The 20768-nt window shown below is 50.9% G+C and overlaps 2 protein-coding genes across 2 annotated transcripts in view; one reads left to right on the top strand and one right to left on the bottom strand.

Annotated features, from left to right (window-relative positions):
• Positions 1 to 20768, bottom strand: part of GALNT9 (polypeptide N-acetylgalactosaminyltransferase 9) — a 116669-nt gene that overhangs the window by 87555 nt on the left and 8346 nt on the right. The gene's annotated exons all lie outside the window — the stretch shown is intronic.
• Positions 12395 to 12989, top strand: LOC129630049 (ubiquitin-conjugating enzyme E2 L3-like). Its single transcript, XM_055550324.1, has one exon. It carries the CDS (start codon positions 12445 to 12447, stop codon positions 12907 to 12909), a length of 465 nt encoding a protein of 154 aa, XP_055406299.1. The 5' UTR covers positions 12395 to 12444; the 3' UTR covers positions 12910 to 12989.

Raw genomic sequence — 20768 nt, 5'->3', positions numbered from 1 at the left:
AGAGGCTGGTGGGCTACAGTTCATGGGGTTGCAAAAGAGTCGGACATGGTTTAGTGACTAAACAACAACAAACATAAAGACAATAACAGTAACAGTCAGGTAGCATGTATCTTTTAGATACGAGCACATTCATTTCCCACAACACCCCTGTGAGGTAGGGCTATAATTCACCCCATTTTGCAGATGAGTTAACTGAGGCACAGAGAGGTCAAGTGACCTGCTCAAGGTCATATAGTTTGCAAGCACCAGAACCTGCATCTGCAGGCAGGCAATGTGGCACCATAGGAAGGTGCTTCGCTGCTATGTGCTGCTGCCTCTCCAGAGCTTCCGAACCCCTGCCTACGGAATGGGGTCCAGGTTCCTCTCACAGATTCTCCTCACAGCAGGGCTGGGACTAGACCAAGGTGCCTGGGGTGCAGGATTCAAGGAAATCCCTGCTGTGAGGGTCCCCCCTCTCAGAAAACCCTCCATGTCTTTACTCCCTGAATCAGCCATCTGCCAGGTGCCCACATCCACAAATGACCACAAAAGCACCATGCGTGTTGATTTGAGGGTTATAAATAAAGTTTACTGAGCAAGTGGGTTCACAAATGCAGAATCTGTGAATATCAGGGCAGGGCTGCCCTTCGATATTGTCAGCTACAAGTTGGCACTTGCCAGCTACCTCTACAAGGATTGAGTCATGTGCTGCTGCAGCTGCTGACCTTCAACACCCCTGAAAGGAGTTCAGGGTGCAGAGCAGAGACGAGGCACTCTGTGCTTGAGTGAGGGGAGAACTGGGAGGACAGGTCTTCAGATACTTAGATATTCTCAGGAGCTGATTTTATGAGCCAAATTCTTGTATCTCCTCATATCTTGAAAAGCATTAAGATCCTTCATGGTGACGACTGTTTCTCATGACCAGAAAGAAACTTCATGAGACCAGCAGAAACTTTCTGGAAAAATATGTGCTTGGTAGCATGTATTCCCCCTTCACCAAAATCATATATATGTTTCAGTTTCAGTTCAGTCGCTCAGTTGTGTCCAACTCTTTGCGACCCCATGAACCACAACATTCAGGCCTCCCTGTCCATCACCAACCCCCAGAGTTTACCCAAACTCTTGTCCATTGAGTCAGTGATGCCATCCAACCATCTCATCCTCTGCCATCCCCTTCTCCTCATGCCCCCAATCCCTCCCAGCATCAGGGTCTTTTCAAATGAGTCAGTTCTTTGCATCAGATGGCCAAAGTATTGGAGTTTCAGCTTCAACATCAGTCCCTCCAATGAACACCCAGGACTGATCTCCCTTAGGATGGACTGGTTGGATCTCCTTGCAGACCAAGGGACTCTCAAGAGTCTTCTCCAACACCACAGTTCAAAAGCATCAATTCTTCAGCACTCAGCTTTCTATAGTCCAACTCGCACATCTATACATGACTACTGGAAAAACCATAGCCTTGACTAGACAAACCTTTGTTGACAAAGTAATGTCTCTGCTTTTTAATATGCTATCTAGGTTGGTCATAACTTTCCTTCCAAGGAGTAAGCGTCTTTTAATTTCATGGCTGCAATCACCATCTGCAGTGGTTTTGGAGCCCCAAAAAATAAAGTCAGCCAGTGTTTCCACTGTTTCCCCATCTATTTGCCATGAAGTGATGGGACCAGATGGCATAATCTTAGTTTTCTGAATGTTGAGCTTTAAGCCAACTTTTTCACTCTCCTCTTTCACTTTCATCAAGAGGCTCTTTAGTTCTTCACTTTCTGCCATAAGGGTGGTATCATCTGCATATCAGAGGTTATTGATATTTCTCCCGGCAATCTTGATTCCAGCTTGTGCTTCATCCAGCCCAATGTTTCTCATGATGTACTCTGCATATAAGTTAAATAAGCAGGGTGACAATATACAGCCTTGACGTACTCCTTTTCCTATTTGGAACCAGTCTGTTGTTCCATGTCCAGTTCTAACTGTTGCTTCCTGACCTGCATGCAAATTTCTCAAGAGGCAAGTCAGGTGGTCTAGTATTCCCATCTCTTTCAGAATTTTCTACAGTTTATTGTGATCCACACAGTCAAAGGCTTTGGCATAGTCAATAAAGCAGAAATAGATGTTTTTCTGGAACTCTCTTGCTTTTTTGATGATCCAGCGGATGTTGACAATTTGATCTCTGGTTCCTCTGCCTTTTCTTCTCCCCTACCTTTGGAAAAGTTTTCTCACAGCTATCAGAGGTGCTGTCTCCCAGGCTGCAGTCCTCATTTTGTCCCCAAATAAAACTTAATTTGAAACTCTCATGTTGTGCATTTTTTTCTAGTTGACAATAATTAAGCCTCTACTGTGGACATGCTGATGGGACCAGCTGGACATGGTCACAGTTGGAACCAGAGCCCCAGGAGCCTTGCTTGCGTTCTTCTTTGCTCATCCCCCAACAGCCTGGAGGGAACATGAGCTGGTAGAGTGAACATGAGCTGGTAGAGTGAATGGAGAAGGAGTGACCGAGCCTGGCAGCTAGGGTGGGCAGCGAACCAGCAAGCCAGCTCCATGAGTGCACACCCCTGAGACTGAGCCCTGGAGGAGGGAGGAACAGCTGCCCTTAGAATAGCAGTTATCAATCTAGCGGAGAAGGCAATGGCACCCCACTCCAGTACTCTTGCCTGGAAAATCCCATGGATGGAGGAGCCTGGTAGGCTGCAGTCCGTGGGGTCGCTAAGAGTCAGACATGACTGAGCGACTTCACTTTCACCTTTCACTTTCATGCATTGGAGAAGGAAATGGCAACCCACTCCAGTGTTCTTGCCTGGAGAATCCCAGGGACGGGGGAGCCTGGTGGGCTGCTGTCTATGGGGTCACACAGAGTCGGACACGACTGAAGTGACTTAGCAGTAGCAGTAGCAGTAGCAGTATCAATCCAGAGCAGCGCCCCCGGAGGACACAGGCTGCAGGGATCCACTCAAAGTATCTGATTCTGCAGGTCCAGGTGGGCCAGAGAGCTCACACCTTTGAGAAGCCCCCAAGGGATGCTGATGCTGGCTGGGGATCCCACGTGGAGGACCTGTGCCGTGTGTGGAACAGGGGCTCATGGCCTTTCACCTTTTCAAGGGTACATGATGCACTGCAGACAGGAATAATGTACAGACACTGCTTCTGGGCTCTAGAGGTGCTGAGAGCCAGGCCAGGGTCCTGGGTGGGTAACTTCTGGGCCTCGTCCTGGCCCCTCTTGGCCCTGCTGATGGCCGACCCAGGGGAGGCAGCAGGGGCTCTGAGAGGCTGGCCCTCCAGAGCACCCCTGCACCCGCTCAGGGAGGCAAGCCCCGCCAGCCTCGGACCTCTGATAGTCCTCATCACAGTTCTCTGGAGCAGGAGACATCTGTCACAGCTCCCCTGATTGAAAACCCATGGATCCGATTTCGCTTTGAAGGAAAGTCACGCACATCGGTGCTTCCCTGCAGGGTTCCCGGAGCTCTCATCTCCCCTCTTTTCTCACATCCTAGCGTTGACTCACATCTTTTCTCACAAAGAATTCCTTCTACAGAGGCAGGATTGATTGATCCCCCAGGAAATGAGGGCAAACGAAGAGAGAGAGAAATTGTAAAGATTAAAGATGGCTCGGCCGTTACTGTGGGATCTGAGGCCCACATTTCCCTGAACCTATGGTCAGGGAGGGCCTGCCAAGGCCTTCTGGAGTCACACCTGCAGTGGGTTTTCCTCCTCAGATCTCCCAACTCCCAGGTCCACCAAGTAACCGGCACAGGGGGTAGGGGTGGGTGTGGGGGGACAGCCAGATCCCCTGCTTACCACCCTGCTTCTGGGGGGCTCCTGTTCCAATTAATTGTCCTTGGTTTGAGGGCCCCTGAAAAAGCAAAAGACCAGATTCTGCAGATGGTTGGGGGTTGAAACATGCCCCCCCACCTAAAGACACGCCAAGGTCCTGACCCTGCTGACCCGTAGGTGCGAACTTATTTGGATAGAGGGTCTCTGCAGATGTAGTTACGATGAGGTCATCCTGAATGGGGCCCCAGTGACTAGGACCTTATGTAAGATGGAATTTGGGACACACACAGAGGCAATGGCGAGCAGAAGTGGTGACAGCAGTGATGTGGCCATGAGCCCAGGACACCTGGGGCCGCCAGGAGCTGAGAGAGGGAGGAGGGGTCTTTCAGGGGAAACACTGACCGAAACCGCCCATGCTGGCCAGGCATCACAGTAACCGTTTGCGTGAGTTATTTTACGACAGGAGATCCTGTAAGGAACATGGAACTGATAAGCCACCACCCACCAGGAATGACTCATTGGAAAAGACCCTGATGCAGGGAAAGATTGAAGGCAGGAGGAGAAGGGGACGACAGAGGATGAGATGGTTGGATAGCATCACCAACTCGACGGACATGAGTTCGGGCAAGCTCTGGGAGATGGTGAAGGACAGGGAAGCCTGGTATGCTGCAGTCCATGGGGTTGCAAATAGTCGGATACGACTGAGTGAATGAACTGAACTGAACTGTACTGAACCAGAAGAGTTCAGGAAGGGTCAAAAGGTGACACCACACCTCCCAGGATCCTTCTCACTGGCATCTATCTTGGCTGAGTGACGCGTACATCACCAGGAAAGACCCTAAGTCAGAATAATTGGCCAAAGACAACCTGGAAACTAATCCCATCACCACAAAACCTGAGAGCCACAGGGCAGAACAGTCTTCTTGGGTTCCCTGACCCTCCTGCTCTCTGCCCAGGCGCCCCTTCCCAATAAAGTCTCTTGCTTTGCCAGCACATGTGTCTCCTTGGACAATTCATATCCGAGTGTTAGTCAAGAGCCCACTCTCAGGCCATGGGAGGGGTCCCCCTTTCTGCAACAGATCTGTCCCTGGAGGCTCAGAAGGATCTCAGCCCTGCTGACACCTTGATTTCAGGTATCTGACCTCCTGGACCGTGAGAGGGCAACGTCTGCTGCTTCGGCCATCGGGTCTGTGCAGTCTTGTCAGAGTGGCACCAGGAAATCTACACACAGATGCAACCTCAGCCCACCCGCGGGGACACGGATCCAAGAACTGGGCGTGCCAGGGTGGAGCAACAGTCACATCCCACAGGCGCTCAGCCTGTCGTCCGGCTGATCCGTGCCCATGCAGGTGCAGAATCAGAGGCGCTGGGCTTCCTCAACGAGAGCGGAAGGGTGGTTTTTCCTGTTTTGAAATCCTCTACTTCCTCCTCCAGGGGAGGGTGACCCAAGCTTCTCATTTCATCCTTGAATAGTTGTGATTTTGAGAACAATGGGAAATTTGCATTCATTAGCTCAGCCTTTGAAACTTCTGTTGGACAACTTTTCAGACAATCCGACAAAGAAGACAAACAAAAGCTAGCATCCTCTCTGCATTTCTGGGACTGGAGGTCGCTGCAGTGGCCGGGCCATGACAGGTGCAGCCTACATCTGTCTCCTTTACCCCCAAGGGCCTTTCTGTGCAAAGTGCTTTCATTCTGCCCACTTCACAGAGAGCCCCGAGGCTCTCCCTTGCCACCCAGCCTCTTAGCCACATGCTCTAAACTTCTGAGTATCTCAAAGAAGCGTCTTAGAGAGGACTCATAAAGATCATCCGTTTTTCATTTTGACACCAGGGACATTTTAATTACAATTATTACTATTCCAAAATCACTGCAGATGGTGACTGAAGCCATGAGAATAAAAAACACTTGCTCCTTGGACAAAAAGCTATGACAAACCTAGACAGCATATTAAAAAGTAGAGACATTACTTTGCCGACAAAGGTCCATATAGTCAAAGCTATGGTTTTTCCAGTAGTCATGTATAGATGTGAGAGCTGGACCATAAAGAAGGCTGAGTGCCAAAGAATTGATGCTTTTGAACTGTAGTGTTAGAGAAAACTCTTGAGAGTCCCTTGGACCGCAAGGAGATCAAACCAGTCAATCCTAAAGGAAATCAACCCTGAATATTCATCGGAAGGACTGATGTTGAAGCTGAAGCTCCAATACTTTGGCCATCTGTTGCAAAGAGCTGACTCATTAGAAAAGACCCTGATCCTGGGGAAGATTGAAGGCAGGAGGAGAAGGGAGCGACAGAGGACAAGATGGGTGGATAGCATCACCGACTCAATAGACACGAAATTGAGCAAACTCAGGGAGATGGTGAAGGGCAGGGAAGCCTGGTGTGCTGCAGGCCATGGGGTCTCAAAGAGTCGGGCCCCACTGAGTGGCTGAACAACTATCACTACAGGCTCAAGAAAGAAGGAGCCACACTACACCTGGGCAGGAAGGAGCCAACCCTCATGACAGTATACTAGTGCAGGGCCTCTGGCTGCCCCTTGGCCCAGGCTGGTGACCAGCGTGGGGGTGAACACCAGGCCCTCACTGCGGATGAGTGACAGAAGGCGTCAAAGACACCTGCTGGTCCATGGTGCTCCTGGCTGCATAATTCCCCTCCAAGAGGGTAAAGGGCTCCCTCCATGGGGCGGATACCAGCTCTTTCCCCTCTCAGCTGGGGTTAGAGGTAAGGATGGTGGTGGGAACGCTCACAGTTAGCATAGCTTGAGGACCAACTAAGTGACGGTGGATAACCAGTGCGGCCATGTCACAGCATCTAGATTGAATACAAGCCTGGTCAGGGGATCCGCAGAAGCTCTCTGTACGCCCAGTGGGGCATCACATCTCACTCAGAAAATGAGCTGCCCGCTGGCGTTCAGGAAGCTTCTCCAGCTCAGCAGGAAGGCCAGGATGAACAAGGCTTCCCAGGCACCCGCTGGCTCCCGGCTTCTGCACCGCCCTTGCAGAGGGGCCAGGGGAGCACAGGGGTCAGGGGAGCACAAGGGGCAAAGCTGCATCCTGCTTTTGCTGCCACTTCAAGTTACTGTCAGGACTTCCCTGTTGGTCTACTGGTTAAGAATCGGTCTGCTGATGCAGGGGACGTAGGTTCGATCCCTGGCCCAGGAACTAAGATTCCACAAGGCAACTTAGTTGCCTTGGAGCAACAAAGCCCACATGCTGCACTTACTGAAGCCTGAGAGCTCTGGAGCACTTGTGCTACAACTGAAGAGTCTGTGCACCGCCATGAAAGGTCCCGTGTTAATGCAACTAAGACCCATGAATAAATAAATATGAAAAAGAATAAAGTCACTGTCAGTGTCTCCCACACTGTTTTATGTGAGTCAATAATAGTTATAATTAATAGCCATCTTTTAAACCACCATGATATTTAAACATTTACTTAACAGTTCCTCTATGCTTATACATTTACTTATTTTACATATTTAGGATCATGTTCTTATTTCAGAAATTGAACCACTGGGTCAAGGATAAAATATTTTTGTGGATCTTGGTGCCAAATTACTTTCCCCAAAGGGTTAGATGTGCTTTATACTGTGGTCAGCAGTATCTGTTTTTACTTTTCTAATTAGAAAGTGCATTTCTTCTGATTGAAAAAGTCATAAATACTTATTGTGGAAAATTCTGAAAACATATACACACAGAATCACCCAGGATGTCACTCCACCAGGAAAACCAATATCAATATTTTAGTGCCCTATATTATTTTTATAAGTTTACATATAATAGTTTCAAACAAGTTTAATAAATACACGTGATGTATATATAAGTCCATGTTCTGTTCTTATCGCTACATCTTAAGCATTTTCTTATGTCACTAAAAATTCTGCATAAGTGTAACTTTATATGGCTGCAAACATAAAATCTCATCTTGTGGTTGTACCATCTATTTCTTCATCTGTTCATCAAAAATATATGATGTATCTCAAATGTCAAGAGCCGTGCCGGGTGCTGGCCATCTTTGTCTACACAAAGGGAGATGGCCCACTCAGTTGTGCTCTAGCCCAGGTGGGTAACCTGCTCAGGTATGCTCCAGCTCAGCCCAGGTAGACAGGAGCTGGACTCACCAAGGCAGAACAGGTGCCTGAGGCCCCAACACAGAGGCCTGGTGGGTGGGTGGCTCTCCTAGGAGCCCAGATCACTGGGAGCCCAGGTGCAGGGAACAGAGTTGGGTCCCGGGGTAAAGGAAGCAAATGGTCAAGGTTGGGCTCCAAGAGGGCAGGCACAACTCGTGGGCCCTTTTCAAATCCAAAGTCCCACCACGCCCCTGCAGGTGGAGTGTGCGTCCAGAACTCTCTCTGCTCCGGTGCTCTTGTCCAGAGCCCGAGGTGACACTTTCAGTGAAACGCATTTGGTTTCTGAGGCAGAGATTGGACTTTCGAGAGGAAAAGTGGCTTCCGTTTGAGGATTGGGGTGACCAGAGGGCCCTCCCCTCTCAAATTCATCATCACGGCTGTAATTGGCAGAGATCGCACACGGATGTGAAAGGCTGCTGAAGGCCCACAGCAATTCTACTTTTATGGAATAATCATTGGAAGTTCCTTTCCTGTGACCTGAGGGAACGCACTTTTCTAATTAGAAGAGATAATTTGGAAGACACCACAGGGAGGAGGAGACGGCTCTCTCAGAGCATGGGTGTGAGATGCTATTCAGGCCATGTCGGGGGAGCGGGGACTGACTTGGGGCTGGAGGCAGGATAGTGGGGGCGGGGGTGGGGAGGGGGGAGCAGCTAGGAGGAGTTTGGATCCCGTTTCCCAGATGCTTTCTCTTGTGCCCTGAGAAAAGTGACAATGGCTGTTAATGATAAATAGGACTGTCACTTGGCATGTGTCAGAGGGCGAAAGGGAGTGGTGGGGATGGGGTGAATGGGTGCACACGCCCCACGCACAGCGGCCACTGCTCCAGATCTAATGGGTCCAAAAACACTAGATCTTCTAGACTTCCGAGGGAAGGCAGCAGTACATGTTCGTATCTCTAAATATTAGCAACTCATTCATATTTTGGAAAAAAATCACATTAAGTTAACAAATAGAGTCTATGTCTGTTAGTTAGCTGGGACGGGTGTGGTGGGCTGAGTAATGTCTCCTAAGGTATCAGGTTTTAATCCCCAGACGTGTGAATGCATTGCCTTATATGGGACATTGCAGGGGGGATTAAGGTATGACCCTTGAGATGAGAGATAGATGGGTTACCCAGGAGGGCCCCAAATGCCATCATAAGTGTCCTTGAAAGGAGAGGGCAGGGAAATCTGACAGAGAGGAGGCCTGTGGCATGGAGCCTGGGCCGGCAATGAAGGCGCAAAGGAAGGGACACCTGGGCCGCCAAGAAGCTGGGAGAGGCAGGAAGGAGCCCCCTGGAGCCTTCAGAGAGTGTGGCCCTGCCCACACCCTGATCTACGCCCAGGGAAACCCATCTTAGGCTCCTGACCTCTGTAACCGTGAGAGGAAAATATCTGTGTGGTTTTAAGCAACTCGCAGCCCACGAGTTGTCACGGCAGCAGTGGAGAGACGCACAGGACGGAAGAAGCCGCTCTAACAGCGTCAGACGTTCATGTCCTGGATGGTCCCTTCCTCGCTCCTCTGCCCCAGGCCTGACATCCTGACATCCTCAGGATGGGGCAAGGGACCCAGCAGAGAGCTGGGTGGAGACCTGCCTGCTGAAGTGCAGTCTCATGGGGGTGGAGAGGCCCCCAGAACTGGGATCTTGGGATGGTCTGCTCTCACCAGTCCTTCCCAGGAGCTCTGGGCTGAACAGTCCAACAACTTTTGTCTACAGTCAGCACATGTGAACCACGGTGCCCTAGGGATGGTGGAAGCACAGACCATCAGATGTAGAAGTTCGGGGAGAGAGGGTGAAGGCATCTGCTGAGAAGCCACAGGAGCCAGGTGGAGGCAGGGCCAGGCCTGGAGGCCAGCTGTCCCCGTACCCTGACCCTGGAGTCCCGAGGGATGCTCCAGCCAGTGGGTACCTCAGAACCTCAGGGTAGCCAGCAGGAGCCTGGATTCTGGGCTGCCCAGAGGCTGGGTGCACCTCAGGAAACTTGGGCACTGACCCTCAGCAGACGGCCCAGACCCTGCAGGGGAACAGCCAACAGGAAGAAGGGCCCGGCATGGGGATCGAGTCCCAGAGGCACGCCAAGTCCCCGCGTGGTGTTCATAGAAATCAGTGCGGGAAGCCTTCCTCTGGAAGGATCCGGCAGGACGGCTTCCTAGGTCTGCTTCTTCACAGGCTGCAGCCTATGGCCCCACCCCTGCATAGGCAGGGCTGCAGCCCCCGCCTCACTGCGGGTTCTGCACAGCGCCCTGAGGAGTCAAGAGCTTGTGCCCTCGGTTTAGGTGAATGGACAGGGGTGGTGGGTTGAATGGTGGCCCCAAAGCCCCGCCCAGAGGGAACCTGTGACCATGGCCTTATTCAGAAACAGGGTCTTCGCAGATGTTAACTAAGCTAAGGACTCTGGGTGAAGTCATCTGGATGAGGTGGGTCCTAAATCCAATGATGAGCGTCCTTACAGTTCAGAGAGACACAGAAGGAGAAGCCACATGAGGAGGGAGACAGAGATCTGAGTGAAGTGCCTACAAGCCAAGGATCGCCAGGGAGCCAGGACTGCCAGGAGCCAAGAGAAGCTGGAGAGAGGCCTGGAACAGATTCTGCCTCAGCGCCTCCAGGAGGATTCAACCTGCCAACACTTTGATTTCAGACTGCTGGCCTTTAGGACAGGGAAAGGATAAATTCTGGATGTTTACAGCTACCCTGTTTGTGGTCATTTGTTATGTAGAAGCCCCAGGAAACTCATACAATAGTGTAGGGGGAGGGGGAGGAGGGGGGGAATTGTAAGAAAAAGGCCAGCGGCAGACCCCATGGTTGCTGGGCTAGCATCTACTCTCTCCATCCTTTTTATTAGTAGAACCACAATTTGTTTTGGATAGTTAAAAAAAATGCTAAAGCACTTGCCTCCCTGGGCTGACCTTGCAGCTAGAAGTGACATGTGCCCAAGATCTGGTCATTAAGATTTAAATGGAATTTTCTGGGTGGAATTTCTGGGAAATGTGTCTAAAAGGCACAGACTCTGCTAGTATATGTGGGATTTGTTTTCGTTTTTTGCCTTTTATGGACATTATTTCCCCCCTTTCTCCTGCTTGGAATGAGGACTCAATGCCTGGGGTCCAAGCAGCCATTGTGTGACCATGAGGTAGACTGTCACACAAGAGGAAGGTGGGGGCTGGAACTTAAATGGGATTGGGCTCTTGAGGATGTCTATCATCCTCTGGATTTCGTGTTCCATAAGAAAAACAAAGCATAGTGCAGTTACGTCATATCAATCAGGGTTTTGTCAGAACTCTGAATTCTCCACCCAGAGAAGTAAGGGGGTCCATGTTAGGAATAAGAGGACACCACAACAAGAAGGACCAAGCCACCTTCCCCAGTGGACTCCCACCCAAGAAGGACTTGGCTGCCCATCCCGGGCCAAGAGCCTTACAGGTACGCAGACAAAGCCACCAGCTCCAGAGGAGCTCCTCCAACCTTCCTCTCCCCCAGCAAAGTCATTTCACACTTGGCCAACCCACTCTTTCCAGCACAGAAACCTGGGCTATGTGGGCGGCTGTGATTTTTCAACTTGGAAGGAAGCGTGGCTTTCAAGCTTCCAGCTTGTCTTTGAGTCACTGATTTCCATCTGTCACGGCGACTTAAGCCAATATTCCGGGAGAGGAAGCCGCCCAAATGAAGAGGCTGCCGGTCACGAGATAATCTGAGAGGAAGAGGTCGGATGGAGACACCTTCAGGAAGTCAGAGGCTGTCCTCACCAGAAGGTCGGGCAGGACACCTCTGGAGACACACGGCAGCTGGCAGCCCAGATAAGGGGACTCCATCAGTAGGGGACCCACAGGGCCAGGCCAGGCCAGTCAGGCCAACTTGCCCCCTAAAACCACCTAAGAATGTTAGATTTAAAACCAAGTAGCAAGATCAATTGTGAAAAAGCAGTAAGTATCTGACAAGATGGGAAGAAATTACTAGGACAAACGGGAAGAACAGAAGGGATCTGAGAGATGACTGAGTCCAGGACTTGCTTTTTTCCCTGAGGATGCTCTGAACACAGGGAACTTAGGGACGCAGAGGGGAGGAAGTCAGAGGGCCAGATGGACCCCTGTGAGGGGCACACAGCCTCTGGGCGGCCTGGAGACCCACAGGCCTTGAACAGGTGTGGAAAGGAGGGGCTCTACTAAAGACCTTCCTCCTCCCAGCCCCTCACCCCCATGAACCTGGAGGAGGAGATGCAAAATTTACCCTTCCAGGCCTCCAATGAGACCATGAATCCATGTTTTCTGAAGATGATCAGCACACAGCAAACACACTGGGATGCTCGAGAAGAACAGACAGACTCCAGACGGGTGGTGCCAGGTGGTGGGTCCTTACACTCCCCTGGGATCAAAGAGGTATCAGGGGATTTCGCTGGTGGTCCAGCGGTTAAGAATCAACCTTCCTCTGCAGGGGACACAGATTAAATCCCTAGCTGGGGAACTAAGATCCCCCATGCCGTGGAGTGATTAAACCCACACACAACAGCTAGAGAAGCCCATGTGTTGAAAAGACCCAGGGCACGGCCGCCGCGATGCGTTCTGGGCCAGCAGCAGCACCAGAGCCAAGATGGCGGCCAGCAGGAGGCTGATGAAGGAGCTTGAAGAAATCCGGAAGTGTGGGATGAAAAACTTCCGTAACATCCAGGTCGATGAAGCTAATTTGCTGACTTGGCAAGGGCTCATTGTTCCCGACAACCCTCCCTATGATAAGGGGGCCTTCAGAATCGAAATCAACTTTCCAGCAGAGTACCCCTTCAAACCACCGAAGATCACGTTCAAAACGAAGATCTACCACCCGAACATCGACGAGAAGGGGCAGGTGTGTCTGCCGGTAATTAGTGCTGAAAACTGGAAGCCAGCAACCAAAACCGACCAAGTTATCCAGTCCCTCATAGCACTGGTGAACGACCCCCAGGCGGAGCACCCGCTCCGGGCTGACCTAGCCGAAGAATACTCTAAGGACCGTAAAAAATTCTGTAAGAATGCTGAACAGTTTACAAAGAAATATGGGGAAAAGCGACCTGTGGACTAAAATCTGCCACGATGGATTCCAGCGAGTGTGAGCAGAGGCCCCGAGCAGTGCATTGAGACACCCCGCACTGAGACTCTGTGGAAAATTGACACGTGCCACCGCCTGGCGTCCGCTTGTGGCAGTTACTTTCTACAGTTTTCTTAATCAGAAGTGGTCTAGGTAACCTGTAAAGAAAGGATTAAAAATTTAAGATGTTCTAAAAAAAAAAAAAAAGACCCAGTGCAGCCAGAACAAAAAAAAAGACGCCATCAGTCTCCTCTCCTAGCATCACCCAGAAAGTGGGACTCCACAGTTTGCAGTGGAGAAACACATCCTACCCGCCATGACCCACTCATCACCCACCAGGCTCCTGACAGTCCTCCACGTGCCCGTGACCTTGACCAGAGACTTCACAGAGCATGGGTTTGGGGGTTGAGGGGTGGCAACGATGGCAAGCCAAACATCCCACCACCCCAGCTTCCCTCTCTCTTCCCCGGTGAGAATTTAGGCTGATTTTATGTGCTTGGCTATTAATTTTAATGATTACAAAGCAGAGATAAAAGCAAGAGCCCCTGGTTTGCCTTTGAAGATAACGTCCCTCCCAGCTTCCGTTTTATCCACTCTCTCCAAACACAACGGGTAATTTCATTACAGACAGGTCTTTTAAGATTCCCTGGGGACCCAAACCAATAACATATTGTCAATAGCGGGAAGACTGACTGCCCTTCTGAAACTATGAAGTCATGAAGATTTCGCAGGACACGGCAGTACCTGTAAAATATATTCTCACTGAGACTAATATAATATTTGATAAATCTTCACACATAGTACTTGTGTTCAACTAATATGAATATTTATGGGACCAAAGCAAGGGAGATAAGGAATGACTGGAAATATCTGGCAAAATGGATTTCCTGGTTCCTTCACTTTGTTAAGTACGTGGGGCCGTGGAACGTCCCTCTGTCAGCTCTGTGCAGGAATATGTCCCCGGATTTGGGTCTGGTTGCTACTGGGGAGCAGGAATGGGGGAATGTTTGGGTGTCCTGTCACTTCAAGGTCACCTGGTTCTGATTAAAGCCTCCCGAGACTGTCAGGGTGGCCAGGGCCTGACACCCCCATGCCCATGGCATCAGACTCCAGTCCTGATGGCAGAGTCTCCCAGGAAATGCTTGTCCCCTGGGCCAGCCCAGCTCTGGGGGGTCACAGGCAGAAGGAGACCTTGGAGGCTACACTCAGGTCCTTAGGGAGCCGAGAGCCTGGGTGCCACAGAGAGTGAGGCTGACTCAGTGTCCCTGGCCCCACTGGGGACAGGGCTCAGCCTCGCCCTGGCCTGCTTGCTGCCCTCCAGGGCAGTTGCTGCCTGCCAAGCTCAGGCCAGAGCCCCAGGACTTTGTGCATAGTAGATGCTTATGAATGAAGGAAGGAATGAATGCATGAATGAATGAAGGAATGAATGCATGAATGAATGGGCCACCGCAGGCCCCCAAGGGAAGGAAACAGAATGGGGACCAGGAGTACTGCCCCTGAGCTCTGTCCTGGAGACAGTGACCTTCCAGACAAAGAATGATGGATAAGCATGAGAGCTTATGTTGACCTCGAAAAGGCAGAGTGCCCCTCTCCCAATGTGGCCCCCCAGCTCAGTCAGCTTAAGCTACATAACAAGTACCACCAACAGGGGGCCAAATAGCAGACATTTCTTATGGCTTTGGAGGCAAGAAGTCCAGATCAAAGCAGCAGTTTGGTTCCTGATGAGAACCCTCTCCTTAGCTTGCAGAGGGCAGCCTTCCTGCTGCGTCCTCAGGCCCTTCCTTGGTGTGTGTGTGCACAGACCATGAGATTCCCATCCTCCTCTTCTTAGGAGGCCAGTGATCCCATCACGGGGGCTGCCCTCATGACCTCACCTAACCCTAATCACATCCCAGAGGCCCTACCAGGGTCAGGGCTCCAACATAGGAATTTGGGGGACACAGACATTCGGTCCATTGCATTTCACCCCAGCTCCCCAAATTCACATCCTTCTCTCACGGAAAATACACTCCATCCCAACAGCCAACAAGATGCGAGAGTCATAGGCCCACTGTCAGTGGGTTTGTGAAGATCTGCCTGTCTGTCATCCATCATCCATCCTCCTTCCCACTCATCCACTCATCCATTCAAGCATCCTTTCTTCCTTCCTCCCTCCACCCATCCATCAATTAACCCACCCATCTGGGGAACAAATATTTATTGAGAAAATGTTATGTATCAGACATCATGCTACCCCATCTGTTCAAACTCTGCCCCATTTCAATTCTTTTCCTTCCACTGTCTTTGCTTACATTTCTGAGGAGTCACTATGTGTCAGGCATCACATGCATCACCTTGTCTAATCTCCTCAAAATCCTATCATGGAGGTGATCATGTTTCCCATTTCACAGGTGGGAACAGCACAGCTCAGCAAGGAGAACTGGCCTGACATGGTCATCCAGTTGGGGTTTGGACCCAGGTCCATCCAACTCCAGTGTGCAGCTCCAAACTCCTCCTCATCCATGAAACCCTCCTGACCTTCAACACAACCCATCAACACAGTGCTCCCTTTTGTCGCTGATACTCAATGTCTTAGAGGACAGAGAATGCCAGTTGGCTACCTCTTTCCCACCTCACTGTAAATTTTCAGAGGAAGGCACCCAATCTCCGAGCTTTGGGCACTCCCTCCTGTGCTCTGCATAGCAGATCGTGTTCTGTGAGTAAAGTATTAATTGGATTAAGCCATCTCCCTGATCCCCCTTCTTCAACTTCCCGTGGACATCTCGGAGCATTATGTTTTTCTGCAGGGGTGGGGCTGCATAAGAAACAGAACCACAGGGCTGGTGGAGTTGGGTCAGGGGAGGTCAGAGAAACTGTGGACAAGTAGAAACCAGAGCTGGTGCTGAACCAGGTCATCTGAGCCAGAACCACATGCCAGGCATTACCCCCACGAGCTTACATGCTTCCTCCACTTACTTCTCAGAATAAAACCAAGAGATAATTACTATTTCATCCCATTGTACAGGTGAGGAAACTGAGCAAGGCTGTGAAGGAACCTGCACAAGGCTGCAGGGAGCAGGGCTGCTCACCTGGGTGTTTTGACTCCGCAGTCACATTGCAGCTGCAAGGCTCTGCCCCCATCAAGGAAGATATAAGCTTGTCTGCTTCCCTGTGTCCACTGCAAAGTGCTCAAGCACACAGAATATTAACACATTTTCCACAATATGCTCAAATAGTGTGAAAATAGTCCCAGGCACTTTCCATTATTGTCTTTCTCTGGAATAAAATTGAAGCTTGCTGGGTTTCAGATGGGGGCTGCACATAGAACCGATTTGACTTAACTATTCTGTTAAAAGTAAAAGTAGTCCTTTTTGCTCGAGCAGGAGGTATCAGTCCTCACCACCGAGCTCACTAAGTTGATGTCTTCCCAGCTCATCGTCGGGGAGGCAGGGCAGGGCAGGGACCCTGGCACCAGTGTGCCTGGGTCCCAGTTCCACTGCTGCCAGTGGGGGATGACCTTGCTTGGTCATGGTCTCATCAAAAAATTGAAGATAGATTATCTCCTGCACAGGCTGCTGTGAGTGCCAAACGTGGTCACAGACCTCGAGCCCATAGCATGGTGCATCCACCTTGGTTATTGTTACCATCAGGTGAGTGCGAAGCATCTCAGAATGATGCCGACCGATGGCTGGGACTCAACTCTGGAGCTGTGAGTAACCATTGTCCTGGGGTCTCCCCCAGAAATGTGAAGGCTGGGAAGCAGGGCTCAGGGTGTGGGAAGGAGAGCAGCCCTTCACCTGAGAACACTCTCCATGAGGTGGCAACATCTACAGGGTGGATGCGAAGGATGGTGGGGGTAGAGAGGAAGGGGTGTCCAAGATGAGAATCCCGGAGGAGGTACAGCTGGCCGGGCAGCCCCCCGCCAGTGCCCACTCGCCTTTGGAGCCAGGTGGATCTTTCCTAAACTTTCCCCCTGCTCTCCAGAAAAGGCCTGGGGATGAACCACTCTTGAGGGGAACAGGGGGAAAGAGATCAGCTCCCCTCGCGGCTGGGAGGTGACAAGGCCCCTCTCTGCCCAGGCCCTTGCAGCCCCGCAGGCCTTTAGCGGCCTCTCCCAGGCTCCTACTTGCCCTGTGAGGGGGTCCCACCTTACAGACCAGGGGTTCTCAGCCCCACCAACTCAGTGTTCCTATTCACAACACACATCTGTAGTGGCCCCTATTCTGAAATAGGATGTTGATAATACATAACCAGACATATACTTTCTTTTTAAAAACCCATTTAATAGAACGTGTGTGCTAAGTCACTTCAGTCGTGTCCAACTCTTAGCAACCCTATTGACCATAGTCTGCCAGGCTTTTGTCCATGGGATTCTCCAGGCAAGAATACTGGAGTGGGTTGCCATGCCCTTCTCTAGGGGATCTTCCCAACCCAGGGACTGAAACCTCAACTGATAACTTTATTTGCTGCCTCTCTGAGAAAATGGAAAAAAAGAGAACACCCCAGTTTCCACCCCACCCGGCTAGCTAACCTACTGTCCCTCTACCTCAGAAGCAGGAGCAGGAGGAGCTGTCCGAGGTTCTGGACAGGACCCAGCTCCTGAGCTGGGGTGCCTCCCTCTCATGGGCTCCAGGATGGGCTCCGGCACCCAATCCTCCCCTCTCAGCTAATTCTCATCTTGGAAATAACACCCTCTGTCAGCCCCATCTCCCTCTCCAGGACAGACCCTCATCTCATCCTCCTTCACAGGACTGGTTCTCAGTTGGGGGAGGAGATGCCCCCAGGGGAAATTTGACAGTACTTCTCCATGTCCCACGTTGCATGGGGCTCCGACCACCAATAGTCATCCAGCCCCAAAATCCACAGTGCTTTGCAGAAAGGCCCCATGTCTGCCACTTCCAACTTCACCCCCAACCCGCATCTGACTTTGTCCAGGTTACCCCTACCCTTGGAGCAGCAGTCAGCCCTCAGTGCTCATGGAGTGTGACCCATCAAAGTACTCAGCAGTGCTGGTCCCCTTGATTCCCAGGATCAGACACTGGCCTGCCTCACCTCTCTTCTGGCTACTCCTCATCTCCTGGTAGACTGTCCCAGCTCAGCCAACCTGTCTTTTCCCCTGCACTCACTCCCTGGTCTGGGTGAGACCATAAGGCTATGTGGGTTTCGATAGCATCTGCACGTGGGTCGCTCCTGCTATGGGCTCAACTATGTCCTCTTAAAAGCTGTGCGTTGAGGAGACTTCCCTGGTGGTCCAGTGGTTAAGAATCCACCTTGCAATGCAGGGGACATAAGTTTGATCCCTGATCAGGAAACTAAGATCCCACATACCAAGGAGCAACTAAGGCTGCATGGCACAACTACTGAGCCTGCACACTCCGGAGCGCGAGTGCCCCAACTGGAGAGTCCATGTACTGCAACAAAAGATCCTGCATGTCACAACTAAGACCCCGTGCAGTCAAATAAATAAATACTTTTTTAAAAAAAGTTGTATGTTGAAGACCTAACTTCAATGTGACTGTATCTGGAGAGGGGCCTTAGGGGGGTGATTAAGATTAAATGAGGTCACCGGGGGACCCTAAACTAATAGGACTGTGGCCTTACAGAGGGAGAGACACCAGGAATGCTCAGGCACACAGAAGAAGCCATCCGCAAGCCAGGAGGGAGGCCTCATCAGAAACCAGCCATGCCAGCACCTTGATCTTGGTTTTCAAGCCTTCAGAATTGTGAGACAATGGATTCCCGTGGTTTAAGCCCTCCAAGTGTGGTACCTGGTTAAAGCAGCTGGAGCAGACTCACACAACTCCCAGTGTGAGTCTCCAGCATGGACTCCCCGACCAATATTCTAGCCAACCCTCCAGCATGCACTGTGCCTCAGGACTCTTGCACTTGCTGGGCCTGGAGCTCCCTCCTTCAGATCTCTGCAGGTCACAACCCCATCCTTACTTTCAGACTTCACTTAAAAGTCACTCCCTTCCTGGGGCCTTCTCTGGACACTGGATGGAGATGCCAGTGCCTCTCCCCTGACACTTCATCCTTCTGCCTTATTTTGCCCCCTACCATGTATTCATGTTCAGTAGTCTGTTCAGTTTGCTCACTGTGTTCAGCAGAATCGTGAACCCCAAAGCTGTTCACATCCCAGCCCCCAGAACCTGGGAATATGTTAGGTTACATGGCAGAGAAAATTAAAGGTGTTCATCAGCTGAATTTGAGCTGGATTATCCGGTGGGCCCCTGTGATCATAAGGACGCTTAAAGGTAGAAGAGGGAGGTGAAGAGGAGAGTGGGGGTTGGGATGTGACTTTGGGGGAATGGCACAAAAAGGCAAAATGCTGCTGGATTCAGAGATGGAGGCCAGATATGGATGCAGGATATGGGTGCTAAACCCCACGAAAGGCAAGGAAACAGCCAGGAAAAGCCTCCACAGGGCACCCTTCCCAGGAGACCCATGTCAGCCTTTGACCTGCAGGAGCCTGAGAAGAAGGCTTTCATCACACAGCTCTAAACACACTGTGTTCTTGGACCAGGACATCTGCAAGAACCAGTATTTCTACAAATTCCATGATCTTTCTGTGAACAGCACAACTACATTGCACTCCAGTGTCAAAAGCATTAACTCGTTACATAAAAATGTCTACAATATATGACTATTTTGGTAAATTCCCGTTGAGATTTCTTCCATTTTTAAAGAAATATACTTAGAGGCTCATGAACCAGCTGTGACCTGAGCCTCTCAACCTCCAGGAGGTCCTGTCTGGCAAGTCAGTTCACACACAATTGGGACAATTAGGACCTCCCCTCGTCCCAGCCATTGTCCCCCTGTACCAGCCCTGTGTCTGGCTCTGGGCACACATTGCCCCTCTAGCCTTGAAGCCAAGCCTCACTTCTAACCAGGGTGGAAAACCCAGGGAGGAGGAAGGGGTTTACTCTGGGCCAGTCAGGAGGCTACTGGAGCAGCTACCGGGGCCAGGACCCATCACAGGCCAGGCACCTGTAGATCTTATTTCTCTGGCACACTGCTAGGCCTGGGGCAGCATATTAAGAGCCATTGTACTTGGACTCATTTACTTAAAAATAAAACCCAACAGCTGAGGCTTCTGAGCAAGGCCCCTCTCTGGAGGACTGGAAGGTCGAAGGTCGCTGCCTTGAGCCAGGCCAGACGTGGATGGCAGGAAAGCGAGGCAGGGCTAGGGGTGCTGAGGAGTGGCCTGGGGTGTGTTCAATGCTGCTGCCTCCTTCTCAGGACCCAGGAGTCAGGGCTACATCTGCACAAGTGGGTTATTTTATTTCTATTTATGTTTTATCAGACTCGGAGCTTCAGAAAGCCTTGGAAAGAGCACAGATCCAGAGTCCAGCATCTCCCGTCATCAGTTCTGAGGCCATCAATCCACAACCCTAGGGGAGACCACTTTCTAAGACCAGGTGCTACAGCAAGGAGTCTTGAGGACCATCCATGACAGCAACCCCACACTGGTCTTTCCTCCAGCCTTCCTGCAGTATCCATGTCTCTGTAAACCACTCGATTCATGTTACTTAATAGCCTCCTTTAAACTGATGAGCTTTTGAATTAAGTGAATTTGCTTCTTAAATAAGTGAGGTATTGATACGCAAGATAGGAGACCTCTATCCTTTGCCCAAAATGTTAATCAATAGAAAATGAAACAGCATTTGGCTTTTAAATCTAGCTGGATACACAGCCAGCCAAGGATGCTGAGCCTGGGGGTGGCTCTAAAGGTAGATAGGCAAGTTCAGAGCATGCAAGAGGCACGTTGCCATAGAATTGAGACTGTCTTGGTATAGTCAGCAAGGTCAAAGAGGATGCATGGGGGACAGCCTTCAGGATGGCACTCTTCCTGTGCCCAGCAGGATCCCGAACTT

The sequence above is a fragment of the Bubalus kerabau genome, chromosome 16, assembly GCF_029407905.1.
Source record: "Bubalus kerabau isolate K-KA32 ecotype Philippines breed swamp buffalo chromosome 16, PCC_UOA_SB_1v2, whole genome shotgun sequence".
In the NCBI taxonomy this organism is placed as follows: Eukaryota; Metazoa; Chordata; class Mammalia; order Artiodactyla; family Bovidae; genus Bubalus; species Bubalus kerabau.
The sequence above is the reverse complement of the archived record's forward strand: the minus strand, read 5'-3'. Positions and strand labels throughout refer to the sequence as shown.

Coding starts and splice junctions, on each gene's coding strand:
- LOC129630049 (XM_055550324.1), top strand. CDS start 12,445: ATGGCGGCCAGCAGGAGGCTGATGAAGGAGCTTGAAGAAATCCGGAAG.